At 57.4% G+C, this 12290-nt stretch overlaps 3 protein-coding genes across 10 annotated transcripts in view; 2 read left to right on the forward strand and 1 right to left on the reverse strand.

The window, feature by feature from the left end:
* GUK1 (guanylate kinase 1) overlaps positions 1 to 4127 on the reverse strand; it is an 8010-nt gene extending 3883 nt beyond the window's left edge. Inside the window, exons 1-3 of one of the 6 annotated variants that reach the window (XM_023537743.1) lie at positions 3980 to 4061; positions 3729 to 3825; positions 3444 to 3595 (exon numbers count right to left, since the gene is read on the reverse strand). In XM_023537743.1, coding sequence (XP_023393511.1) covers positions 3444 to 3489 — 46 coding nt within the window. In that variant the 5' untranslated portion in view covers positions 3490 to 3595; positions 3729 to 3825; positions 3980 to 4061. The other 5 variants (XM_011371931.2, XM_011371934.2, XM_011371933.2 and 2 more) reach the window with 5 other exon arrangements.
* Positions 4128 to 4208: 81 nt separating this feature from the next.
* Positions 4209 to 7359, forward strand: MRPL55 (mitochondrial ribosomal protein L55). 3 transcript variants are annotated; one of them, XM_011371937.2, is made up of 4 exons: positions 4209 to 4359; positions 5098 to 5189; positions 6658 to 6859; positions 7130 to 7359. In XM_011371937.2, exons 2-4 carry the CDS (start codon positions 5164 to 5166, stop codon positions 7277 to 7279), a joined length of 378 nt encoding a protein of 125 aa, XP_011370239.1. In that variant the 5' UTR covers positions 4209 to 4359; positions 5098 to 5163; the 3' UTR covers positions 7280 to 7359. The 3 variants fall into 3 exon arrangements, with proteins under 3 accessions (XP_011370239.1, XP_011370238.1, XP_011370240.1); XM_011371936.2 differs by having other exon boundaries at positions 5101 to 5189; XM_011371938.2 differs by lacking the exon at positions 4209 to 4359 and adding an exon at positions 4363 to 4480 and having other exon boundaries at positions 5101 to 5189.
* A 1350-nt stretch (positions 7360 to 8709) lies between these two features.
* Positions 8710 to 12275, forward strand: CUNH1orf35 (chromosome unknown C1orf35 homolog). Its single transcript, XM_011371939.2, has 8 exons — positions 8710 to 9615; positions 9738 to 9888; positions 10000 to 10045; positions 10134 to 10216; positions 10386 to 10458; positions 10646 to 10725; positions 11320 to 11442; positions 11539 to 12275. Exons 1-8 carry the CDS (start codon positions 9522 to 9524, stop codon positions 11612 to 11614), a joined length of 726 nt encoding a protein of 241 aa, XP_011370241.1. The 5' UTR covers positions 8710 to 9521; the 3' UTR covers positions 11615 to 12275.
* Positions 12276 to 12290: the final 15 nt, after the last annotated feature.

Consider the following 12290-nt stretch of genomic DNA (forward strand, 5'->3'; position numbering starts at 1 on the left):
CCCCCCGCCCCCACCCCGTGGGCAGTGCTTTCTTAATCTGCAATATAGGCCAAGTGGGTAATCTTGCTAAAGCATGGCTATTCTGGGGCCATCGCGCTCCACACATGTGCAGAGAAGGAGGTGGGAGACAGATACAGGAGGAGGAAGGGACCTAGAAGAACCCATCAACACAGTGAGTGTCATCTCCATGTGACCAACTCTTAGCTCCTCAGTCTCTTGCGAGTTTCCTGTTACAAGAGTACCTTGTTTCTAATGATGATCCCGCTAGACTCCCAGCTCCTCTCTGGTGTCCGAGCTTTCCCACCCAAACACACGTGCCACCACACATGCCACCTGCATGCCTGCACTCACATGTGCCTGGCTCCAAGCTCATGGCCACTGCCAGCTGTCCCCACAGCCCTGTCCCCCAGAGGCGCGGTGCATGAGAAGTGTCATCTCTCCCTCACTGGCACCCTTCACAAAGCCCCATCCTTTACAAGACAGATGTCCTGTGGGTAGCCCAACCCAGTCTCCTGGGTTTATCTGGACTTCCTAGGCACTGAGTAACTGAAGAGGGGAGTGGAGGGAGGGACACAGAATGGAAGAGGAGAGGCTGGGCACCACCAAGTCCCAAGGGGGACTAAGGAGGCTGGGGTTTGCCCCACCACACTGCCTAGCCTCTGGACAGTGTTGAGTCCCTGCCCCTCGGGCCAGGCAGCTGTGGTTGTCCAGTGGCCTAGACCCCCTGAACCTGATGGTGTTTTGGTGCCACAGGAATGTGAGTTCTTCCAGGGTAAGGGAACACACAGTGACAGCCGCAGCAATGGACCAGGAGGCCTGCTTGAGCCTTGATCATAGCAGCAAACCCTCAACTCAGTGGGTGCTGGGGACCCTAGCACCCAACTTGGGGTATCCACCTCCAGGGAGGGGAGAACCCAAGGTCTCTCCACCTCCATCAGGGATGTTAGGAGGCACCCTCTGGGGGACAAGAGGCACAAGGAAGGGAGGGTGGCCCATCCCTCCTGCCTGCACAGAAGCCCCTCATAGACATTCTGCTCTAGCCTGTGCCTGCCAAAGGTGGTGCCCTGCCCTAGCACCCCACAACCCATGGTCACACCCAGCCTGCCGCTGAGCTGCTGGAGATGGGACTCTGTTCGGTGATTGCTGTGACAGAGTGATCACTATAGCCACCATCCACAGTACACCTAGTGTAAGACAGTGCTCTAGGCTTCGGGGCCCAGTGATCAAGCACTCTGGTGCTTGCAGAACTGGTTAACTGAAATGCACACGTCAGAGGGGTCATCTCTTGGGAAGATAGAGCCCTCCATTCAGGGCAGTCTGTGTCCTCTACTCCCCAACGACCTCACAATCCCAAACTCCAGCTGGACAGCAAGAAACAGGAAAGTACAGGGGACCGCAATAAGGACCCAGAATGCAAGCCCGTGTGTTCCAGAATGCTCTCCACTGGAAGCACACCTGAGAAGCGTCCTACGCGGCCAGGTGGCTCTTCTCCAGAAGCATGAGGTAGAACCCCCTCTTTCTGGCTTCCTCCTGTGGCCCACCCTCTCCCGAGGGCTGGACACTGTCACCACCCCACTTCCCTCCCAATTTCTCCACAAGACACCAGGATGAGGTGTGATACCTGAGAACACAGGGAGGAAAGGTCAAGTCCTAGCAGTCCTCTTTTAAACCACTAGCCACAAGGTGGGAAGAGATCTGCCTAAGGACAGCAGGTCATGCCCCATCCCCCAAAGAGGCCATGTGGGGCAGGAGAACCAGCCTGGCCTTAGCCTCAGGGCTCTGCATGTGGAACATGTCCTGACCAAGTAGCCCTGACAAACCATTTGGCCTTTGGGAATCGGCTTGAACTGGGACAGCCACAAAGTGGCCTTCTCACTTCCCAGAGTGGGGCTGGACCATTCCTATCCTGAGAAAGCTGGGCTTTCAAAAACATGGGCAAGAACCACACAGTGCAGGACTTGGGCCTGTCTTGGTGCTGGCACGGCACATCCGAGTCTCTTTGCATAAAGAAGGACCAGGATTGTCCTGCACCAGATCCTAATTTTGCCTCACGGGTAGAAGGCAGAGGAGGCACAGAAGTTTTGGCTCCCAGGAAAAGAGCTATGAAGCAAGAGGAGCCCAGGCCCTCCGGGGGTCAGTCTCAGCCTTACAAAGGTGAAACTGAGACCTGCACTGGCAGGGTCAACAGGGGACCAGGGGAGACCTGGAGCTGACTACAGGAGCGCCTGCCCCCACGCCAGTGTTCCCAGCTGTTCACCCCTGTTACTAACCTTTGCTTCTCATGGGCTGGAGTCACCTCTTCCCACTCCCAACCAAGTCACAACACCCCCTTCATTTCTGCTGCTCTGAGCATGTTTTTTCGAATATGCTAAATATGCCACAAAAGATGGAAATATACCATTTAGGTGTTAGAAAAAAAGAATTTGGGTGTGGCTTAAGAGAAAGGTACATACTGAGTGCACTGCTAGAACTTCTGGAATCTGCTCCTCAAGGAAACTGCTGATATCACCCTTCTGAGCCAAAAGTCAAGGGCCAGGTCTGAAATCGAACTCAACAAAGCCCAGGCACGCTGCACCTGTCACAGGTGTGGCACTGACCTGGGTGTGAGCGGGCTTGGTGTTGCAGGCAGGTGTGTGGAGTTATTAGCAGAGGTAGGGTGGGGACTCACCTGGCAGGAAATTCAGCTTGTCAATGGTTAAGACAGGAAATCCCCACCCACCTGAAATCCCTCCCGGGGGGGGGGGGCAGGGAATGGGAACGTTTTCTCAAGTTCCTCATAAGTCATAGCCTGGAAAGTCTAAGAGTGACAGAAAAGTCCAGAAAAGCCCACATTTGGGTAGCCATGCCGCCTGGGGGACTCAGGTGAGGCTGACTGCAAAGGTCAAGTCTTGGCCCCCCCCTTCCTGTCCTGTGGGCCCCATGCCACAGTAAGCAGCTGTCACCTCAGTTTACAGTTTCCCTCTTCCCAGTGAAAGCCAACAGTGATGACGGATGATGTGACATGCTTCACTGCTCCTCCCCAAACCAGCACATGGATGAACTAGGCTCACTACCTCTCTGCTCCTAGAAGAATGTCTAAGAACCACATTCTTAGACATTGGGCAGCTCCAGCAATCGAAATCTGAGATCTCGGAAACTGAGGGAAGCTGAACCTCAATTTACCACACCCATGAGTCAGGAAGTCTTGCCCCCAGGGATCTGCTCTTGGGCGCAGAATCTGAATCTAAAACTGTGAAGCAGGCCAGGAACCTGCAGTCCTAAGGGCCCTCAGAGCAGTCAGCTCCACGTGCCCAGGACCACCAGGAGGGTTTCCTTTGAGCTCGGGAAAGACACTACGTTACTACAAGGTGGCTAGGACTCTGCTATACGAGCTCCCCAGGCGGCCAGTAATGTCCTTCGGAACCCTCATCTCCCAGGGTTTTCGGCTCTGCTGTGTGGCCCACCTTGGGGAGGAGTGTCAGGCTGCTTCCCCTTTCTGCCCCTCCGCATCCTTCAGGGTCCACAATGGCATCCAGCATGAAGTCCTCAGGCTGCAGGGGTTTTTACAAACTGTCTGGAGCTTCTAGTGACAGAATTTCCTCCTACGTTTTGAGAACTGACACAGGGGAACCAGCTTTTAATGTGCCTAAGAAAAACAGCCACCAGAAGCAACTTTAACACAAAAACACCCAAACACATAGAACACAACTTCAAAACGTAGTGCGGCCCTTTAAATGAAGTCAATTCACCTGCATGAAAAAACGCGCTACCCTGTCTGTCCTCGTATCCTCTGTCTTGCTCGCTGGGACCCGGCGACGAGCCAGTCCTAGGAACCCCTGACGTAACCTGAGGCACGCGGGAAGCGGCGTCCCGGGTGCAGGAAGAAGACTGAATGCGAATGCTTGCTTATACGCGCGGGGCCGCGGCGGCCCCCGGGACGGCCCCCCGGGACCTGCGCGCACCCAGACGCTTCGCCCCTCGCGGACAGGCCACCACTCACCGTCCGAGGGGGCGCGGCCCAGGGCGGCCGCCGCCAGCCCGGCCAGCGGGCGCCGCAGCATGAGAGGCCACCACCGCCACCCTTGGGGACGTACGTCACAGGAGCGCGTCGGGCCGCTTCCACCCGTGGGGCCTACGTCAGCGCCGCGCCGGCCGCCTGCGCCAGCAGACACTTACGTCACGGCGCCGCGCCGGGCCCGCCCCTCAGGGGTGTTAGTGAGCGCCGCGCGACGTGGCGCTCGCGGATGACGTTGCGCCGCAGGAGGGCCGGGCGAGGAGTTCGCGGTGACCGTGAGTGTGGCTCCGGGCACTCCCTTTCCCGCCCGGCGGGTGCAGCCGCGCCGCGGGTCCTCGGAGCCACTCCGGAGCTCAGTGAGGGTGGTACGTTGGTGTCGCGTCGTGCGGGCGGGGACAGACTCCCCGAGGAAGGGTCCGGGACCCGCTGCCGGCATCCACTCGGGAAGTTTACAGCATTTCTCTTCTATCGGGTCACCTCCTAAGGGTGAGGGAGGCCTCCAGGTGCCCTCCCCTGACAGGGGACAGCGAGGCAAACCCGGTGCATCTCGGCTGGGAGGGCTTGTTTCCTGGGGCCTGAATGTTGAGACATCAAACATTTAGTTTTGAATCTCCCGGCTTGTCGCCGCGGAAACCTCAGCCCTGACGCTTCCCACGGGTCCAGGCTTAGTAAGAGTGGCTCTAAACCTCGGCTCCCTTTTTGTACTCCTTACCTCGCTGAATTTTGTGAGAATCACATGACTTTGGAAAATAAGATGTGAGCTAACCTCCTTTTACGTTGCAGTCCATCCTCAGAGCAGCTTTCTGACTCCCTCACCCACCCGAATGGGCCCGGGCTCGGTCCCGGGCCCTGCCCCTGCCCTACTGAGTCAGGATCTTTGGGAGTATAACCTGGGCCTCTGGTGTTCACAAACCTTCCACAGGTGGTTCTAATGCCAGGTCAGGGCTGAGAGCTGGATAGGTTATGGAGGGACTGGCAAGTGACCCAGTGATAACATACTTGTTCAGAGACATGTTTGGGTCTGTGGCTTTCTTCCTGCATGCGATTTGGCGAGGATCAATTAAATGGAAAAGCCTGCCTGTTAAAAAGATTTCCTTGCCCAGCAGGTCACACGCCCGGCCAGTGACTTGACCTTTGGGCCTTTTCATGCCACAGGGCCCTCAGGAGGAATGGCAGCCGTGGGCAGCTTGTTTGGGTAAGCAAAAACTTCCAGGCCCCTTGGGAATGCCATCATGCGGCCACCCAAAGGAACACCAACTTAGGAGCCTCAGAAAAGCTTCTCCAGCCAGTGTATTTACCTAGACAATACACATAAGTACACGTGTACGGACGCCTTGACAGGCTGTCGAGGGAAGAATGGAAACAACTTGTAAACGAGCATCAGACAGTGGTGGCAGTCACCTTCCTATTCAGAGCCTGCAGCCCAGCTCTTGAGTCCCTGGGGAAAGTCACGGCCTTCCTGCTGTGACTTCCCACCAGGACTGCCTCCTCATCTGCCTGTTCCCCTTGCCCCCTGGCCTTCCCCAAATGGGAAACACAGTGTAGTCAGTGTTGCTAGAGGAAATGAGAGCAGGTTTCCTGTTGTTTCTATGGAACCTGGGAAGAGGAATGCGGCACTCAGTCTGAGTCAGTGTGAAAATAAGGAAGAGACTCTGGCTGCAGCATTCACTGGAGAGCCCTTGTCCTGGGAAAGGTTCACGTGGGAACTGCTGTTCTAGTTGGGGAACACCCACTATCTCCTTTCTCCTGTCTTGCACTTCTGAAGGCAGTGACTTGGGTTCCTTTGGTCAAAATTTACCAGATGTTCAGCTAGGGGGTCTGGGACTTAACAGTAAATAAGATGCAGTTTTTATCCCCAGGCCATCAGCCCTGGATGTCCACTGGGAAGTACAGGGTGTGGGTCAATCCAAGTTTGCATGAAAGGTGGTTGGAGATTACTTTAGGGGTCACAGGGCAAGGCCCCAAGTAGGTGAGAGACAGGTGGGGGGCAGGGCCTCGCCCTTTCCTTCACCTTAGAGCATGTGCTCTGTTGAGTGCAAATCTGAGTGTCCACCATGTTCAGAAGCTGAGTGGCTTCCAGTGGTCTTGGTGTGCTCAGGCTGCCCCAGTAATACCATAGACCAGACAGCTTCTCTCCCACAGATCTGGAGCTCTCTTCCTGATTCACAGACAACTGCCTTCTTCTTGTGTCCTCACAGGGCAGAGAGAGCTAGTTCCTGTCTCTTCTTCTAAGGGCACCCATCCTACCTTGGGGGCCCCACTCTCATGACCTCATCTAACCCTAATCACCTCCCAAAGGCTCTGCTCCTGATGCCATCTTATTGGGCATTAGGGCTTCAACATGTGATTTTGGGACACAAACATTCAGTCCACAGCACCAGGTCTGCATTCCCCTGAAAGGCAGCTTCCTGCTTCATGCTCATGTCCAGGGCTCCAGACATCTAGAGATTGTTGTCCTAACCCTTCTGTCCTTTTGTCTGGAAGCACATGTACTTACCTACTATGGCCTCTCCCCATACCTGAGGTAAGGGCTGCTCTGCCCACGTCCCACACCTTGGGGATACTGTGCACCGGTAGGAGCTGGTTGGCCTGGGCTGCATGGGCACGCTGTTCCAAGCACCTGCCGCTGACCAGTGTGTGTGTGTGTGCGTGTGTGTCTGCAGCCTTCTACGGCAGCGTGTGGTGACGAGGGCAGCCCCCGTGGGCTGCCACCTACACATGTCCTCCTGGTGGGCTGACAGCAGCAGAGCCTTGCTCACACGTGTGCACAGACAGGCCTACGCACGCCTCTACCCTGTGCTCCTGGTCAAGAAGGATGGCTCCACCATCCACATCCGCTACCGGGAGCCCAGACGGATGCTGGAGGTAAGCTTCCCTCTCTGGGGTGCAGGTTCCCCAGAATTGTTCATAGGCTCAGAATTGTGGCTGGATGAGAGAGGAGGGTGGGCAAGTCATGGAGCTGACTCCATGCACTAAGGTCCAACAGCAGCAGCAGGCCATGTGTAAAAAATATACATCCTGGGCAAACAAGCAGAAGAGGTTTCTTTAAAGAGTAGAAGTTTGAGCTAGAGGAGCAGAGGTCTGGAGAAGGTCCTGGTCCCTTCCACTGAGTGAGTACGCACCCTCCCTCCACAGATGCCGGTGGACCTGGATGTCTTGTCCCCAGAGGAGAGGCGGGCGCGGCTCCGCAAACGTGAGGCCCAGTTCCGAGACAAGAAGGAGGAGCCAGAGCTTGGTGATGACTTTGACATGGAGCGGTACAAGCAGTTTTGGGCCAAGAAGTGACTGTCCCCAAACTGCCCTGACCTCAGACGTTGGGGGGAGGGGCATTTGTTTTTAAATCAAGCATCAGGATTTTAAATCCATCTTGTCTTTCCTGCTCATGTACTGGCCAGAGCGGGGTCTCTGGCTGAGCCCCCCGGAGGGCTTAGGGTTGGGTCACATGGTTTTAGGAGGTTCAAAGGGCACATGGACTGTGGACATGACTGATGTTGTGGGTGCTCCTCCCACTGCAGGAAGTGCCTGCCATCACCCAGCTACCCGTCTGGGCCCTGGAGCCCCCTCTGCCAGTGCCTCTGTACCAGGAGCTCTCACATTAGTGTGGGGAGTGGTTGGGTCCGAAGACATCTGTGCTGGACCTGTAGCCCACCTGTCCTGTGCCTTACAGGGGCTCCTTTAGCTTGCTTGCTTGCAGTGGGAAAGTGCTCCCTGTCAGAGGAGCCAAGGGAGTGGCCAGTTGCTGACTCCTCTTGCGTCTTAGTGACGAGGCTGGCTTTCCCCAGTGAGCTGCCACCTTCTGCTCTAGAAGTGGGTTTCATGCTGGCTAGGCTTCCTGCGGGACCTGAGGGGGCAATTCCCAACCTGTCCATGTGCAGCTGACCCAGCTCGGCACCTCATCCTGTCTTGGGGGGTTGATCATGTAACCTTGGCTGTCTGGTTCTTTCTCATAAACCTTGAGGGTCCATGCATGGTTCAGTGCTGCCATAGTGATGGTGGGGAGGTATTCTAGGCATGAGTGAGGAGGCAGAAGCATGTGGGAAGTGACCTTGCCACTGTTGGCAGCTCACAGAGAAGGATGCTGGGCTGAGCATCGACCCTGGAATCCTAGCTTGCAGTCCACTCCCCACTGGTCCACTGAGCAAGCCAGCCCCAGCCAGCCATATGCAGCTTCTGGGAAGTCTGCCCCACAGGCTCTGCCAGCCCTCTGGCCTCCTTGGAGCCCTTACCCCTCCATCTGCTCCGTGCTCCCTCCAGAGAGATGCCCACAGCAGTGTCTGCACTTGCTATTCAGGGCCAAGTTATTCATGACAGTGGAAGATGGCAAGGCAGACCTTAGAGGAGGGTAGAGGTGGTGGGTGCAGTGCAGGGAAGAGGCTGAGTACTGCACACAAAAGTGGGGATATGTGCCAGGAACAAGGCAGGGTCAGTGATGGGAAGCTACTAAAAGGACTCACCCCAGTGGGAGTTCTGGCAAAACCCACCTAATGGTATTGTTGAAGGCAGGTGGGCAATCAGACTGTCATCCCCCATGGAAGTCTGATTAGATGTGGAGGGGCACACCTGTGTCTTTGGATCTGCTGTCTGACGCTGGAGGCCCCTGAGCAGGTGCAGGGGCAGCTCTGGAGCTCCCATGTGAGGAAACTGAGGGTCAAAGTAGTATTCTAAGACAGGGCCGAGGCTCATACCGTTATGTTTATTCCTACTGTGGGAATCCCCAACCCCTCCCCACCCCCAAACAAGAGAGGGTGTCAGCGGAGGCGGGTCAGGAGGCCTCTCCTTTGCCTTCCCCACTGAGTACCGGCAGGCCACGTAAGCAGGGTACGCGCTAGGGCAGCATCCTGTAAAATAACTCGTACAAAGGACAACGCAGGGGATGCCGTTTTAAGTCCCAGGTCTGCAGCCACCCTATGGAGTAGGCCCTGAACTCATTAGATAATTGTCACCGACTCGGTCTGTGACCCACGGTGGTGACAGGCGGGACGCACTTGTTCGACGACCAGCCCGCTGAACCATCAGCAGTTTAGTGTGACACGTGTCCTTGTGGAGTCTCCGCCGGCGCCTGGGCGCTCGTTCTTACCGGCGTTGCGGACCAAGCACTGTGCAGCGCGCATTCACGCCCTGTGACCACAGCAGGGTCCCCACACGGTGTCCGATTCCTGGTTCTCACAGCCACGGATGTTGTAGTGGGAACCTCGGTGCGGATAGAGACTCGTCTCCTCAACTGTTCTCCGGCACTCGGTGCACACCGCGGACGGTGACTTTCGGGCGCTGTCCCTGGATCCTGGTGTCATTACAGAATGACTCCCGATAACAGCTGTGTCAGCGGGGCGCTCGGCTTCAGCTTCGGCTGTTTGCCCGCGCCGTCCCGGAGCCGGGCGGGCAGGGGGGCGGTGCGCAGGCGCGTTCGGCAACACGCGAGTTGGCGCGGGCATGACGTTACGGCGCGCGACGCAGGCGCGGAAGCGGGAGCCGCCGGGTAAGAAGCTGGGGAATCTGGAGGCTCGCGGGTACCGGGCGGTTCCGCACCATGTTCGGCTCCAGCCGGGGCGGCGTGCGCGGGGGACAGGACCAGTTCAGCTGGGAGGATGTGAAGACTGACAAGCAAAGGGAGAACTACCTGGGTGAGCGCGGGGTCGGGGGTGCGGGAAGCGGGGGTGTGGGTGCGTGGGGCGCGGGAGCTAAGTCTCGGGGATGCGGAGGACGCGCCGACCAGCGGGCCTAGAACTGACCTCTGTCCCCGCAGGTAACTCGTTGATGGCCCCGGTGGGCCGCTGGCAGAAGGGCCGCGACCTCACCTGGTATGCCAAGGGCCGGGCAGACGGCGCGGGGCTGAGCCGGGAGCAGGAGCTGGCGGCGGTGAGGCAGGCGGAGCAGGAGGCGCTTATGGCGGCGCTGTGAGTGCAAAGGGGACGGGGGCCCTGTGGGAGGCGGGGACACAGCGGGGATGGCAGGAGTGGGGCCAGGGCGAGGCCCGGCGCCCTTGACACTCGCGCGCGGCTCCGCAGAGGCTACAAGAACGTGAAGAAGCAGCCCACCGGCCTGAGCAAGGAGGTGAGGGAGGGGCAGCTCCCTGGGGGCGGGCGTGGAAGAGGGCTGACCCCGCACCGCCACGAGTGTTTGCCCGTCCTCCCTCCCACAGGATTTTGTGGAAGTCTGCAAGCGGGAAGGAGGTGACCCCGAGGAGAAGGGAGTGGACCGGCTCTTAGGCCTCGGGAGCTCCAGGTGCGGGGCGGGGTCCTCCCGAGGCGGGGTCTCCGAAAACGCCAGCGTGCAGCTTTTAGGGACTCAGCCCTGTCAGCTGCCCAGGTGGAAATCAGTTACCTGTAAGGGAGGCCTGGGGCGGGCAGGGGGTTGTTTCACTGTGGGGGGTGTCTCACCCCTGTCCCCGCAGTGGCTCCGCAGGCCGAGTGGTATTGTCCAGAGAAGACAAGGAGGCGGCTAAGCTGGGGCTCTCGGTGTTCACGGTAATCGCCCCGAAATGTCTCAGGATCTCACGGCGAGATCTGGGTTTCTCTTTCTATTGAGGCCGGGCAGTCTCCCTTGTCTCCCCTGGGGACCCTTCCAGCTTCTTGGCCTGGGAAATGGGGGCTGGTTCTCTCCATCAACACGTCAGGGCACCCTGTATACCCCCAAGAGTGGCTCTTTTGGCAGCACCACCGCGTGGAGAGCAGTCGCTCAGGAGCCTCCCCTACTCGGAAGAAGCCTCGGCCTGAGGAGAAGGCAGAGCCGGGGTAAGGGCGCCGGAACCCAAGACTCGGGGTTCTCTGCAAGCTGGCTGTCTCTCTTGGGTCAGCGCCATTCCCAGTTTCAGACCCCTTTTCCTTATGTGGAGGCCTTTCGAGGTTTTGAGAACAGGGCAGTCACAGTCCCAGGACTGCCGCTGGTGCCCAGTGAGGTTAGACAGCCTCATGGTGTCACCTACCAGGTGCAGGGGCCACCTGCATGAGCCCTCCCCCAAAGCAGTGTGCAGTGCAGTACCCACTCTGGAGGCCCTGTGGTTGTGGGGTGCAGGAGGGCATGCCATCTGGTGGGAGGGTGTTGGCAGGGGCCATGAGAAGGTCCCATGAATTTTCTGCCTGGATGGGAAGGCTATTGGTGCTGCCCACCATGCTAGCCACTGGTCATGTGTGATACTGAGGAACTTCACGCAATGTCCTGAGATTGAAATAGGGCCCTGCTAGGCCTAGGGAGCTGTAGGGCAGCAAGCCGGCAATGTATCTGGTTAAGGCCAGTAGCTACTGGTGGCTTGTATGAACCTGTGGGCCCTGCCTCCTGTGAGACTCCCATAGTCCAGCAGCTTCTGGCATTCTGTACCCCCTTCACAGCCCTGAGAGCCACAAGAAGAGTAGGAAAGAGAAGAAAAAGAAGAAGAAGCACAAGAAAGAAAAGAGAGAAAAGGAGCACAGGATGGGGTCATCAACCTCTTCAGTGTCCCCAGCTCATACCCGGTAGGTACAGCAGTAGGTATAGTGGCAGCTCTGGGGTGGGGGATTGGGCCAGGTGGTGGGCAGCCCCTCACACCAAGCATCCCCTGGTCTCCATAGGGCCCACTACTGCAGGCACGACTCTGACTCTGCCTCACCCTGCTGCAAGAGGAGGCGAGGGCACAACAGTGACTAAGGCCCAGCCCACTGGGACTCTGCCCACTTCATCCAGACCCTACCCTCAGTGAAGCTTTTGAGCAAGTGCCCTGCTAGGCCTAGGGAGCTGTAGGGCAGCAAGCCCTACAAGGTATCTGGTTAAGGCCTTACCCCCAGATGGCTCCAGGCCCACCAGGGAAGGCCACACTTGCCCAGATGCAGCTGCCCTAGGCCCCAAGAGGCTTAGCTGTGATCAAGTACTGCTACTTGTATTGACTCACTCTTTGTACTTAAGTAAACTTATTTTAACTGGAAAGCATCTCATATTAAAGAGATTGTCATGTGCTTCAATTGTAAGTGATGTGTGAAAATGTGGTTCCAGCAAGATCATCTAAGACCCCACTGGGAAGGAGACTGTGTTGGCAGCCAGTAGGGAGGGCAGAGAGGAACCAGAAGTGCTGGGCTTCATATGGGCCCATCCTAGGTGGGCAAGTGCAGGGGGAGAGGCAGCCAGACTGGGTGTTTATAGTTGGTGGGTGAGGGCAGACTTGTATTGGGAAACACCCTTATTCCCTAAGGACTTCTTGCCTGACTCTCATGCTTCCCTATTTGCCTGCTGAATCTGTTCTGCTCTTCGCACGTGGGATGGAAGTGTGCCATTCACCCCTCTTTCCACAGAATAAATGAAAACTTAAACCCAGGCTGGATCATTATAA

This window comes from Pteropus vampyrus, unplaced genomic scaffold, assembly GCF_000151845.1.
Source record: "Pteropus vampyrus isolate Shadow unplaced genomic scaffold, Pvam_2.0 Scaffold197, whole genome shotgun sequence".
Classification (NCBI taxonomy): Eukaryota; Metazoa; Chordata; class Mammalia; order Chiroptera; family Pteropodidae; genus Pteropus; species Pteropus vampyrus.

Bases quoted from the DNA above. Each gene is read 5' to 3' on its own strand.
- MRPL55 (XM_011371937.2), top strand. From the start codon at position 5,164: ATGGCAGCCGTGGGCAGCTTGTTTGG. The intron at 5,190-6,657 runs GTAAGCAAAAAC...GTGTGTCTGCAG, and splicing joins GCCGTGGGCAGCTTGTTTGG to CCTTCTACGGCAGCGTGTGG. The intron at 6,860-7,129 runs GTAAGCTTCCCT...CTCCCTCCACAG, and splicing joins AGCCCAGACGGATGCTGGAG to ATGCCGGTGGACCTGGATGT.
- CUNH1orf35 (XM_011371939.2), top strand. From the start codon at position 9,522: ATGTTCGGCTCCAGCCGGGGCGGCGTGCGCGGGGGACAGGACCAGTTC. The intron at 10,046-10,133 runs GTGAGGGAGGGG...TCCCTCCCACAG, and splicing joins CCACCGGCCTGAGCAAGGAG to GATTTTGTGGAAGTCTGCAA. The intron at 10,459-10,645 runs GTAATCGCCCCG...CTCTTTTGGCAG, and splicing joins TGGGGCTCTCGGTGTTCACG to CACCACCGCGTGGAGAGCAG.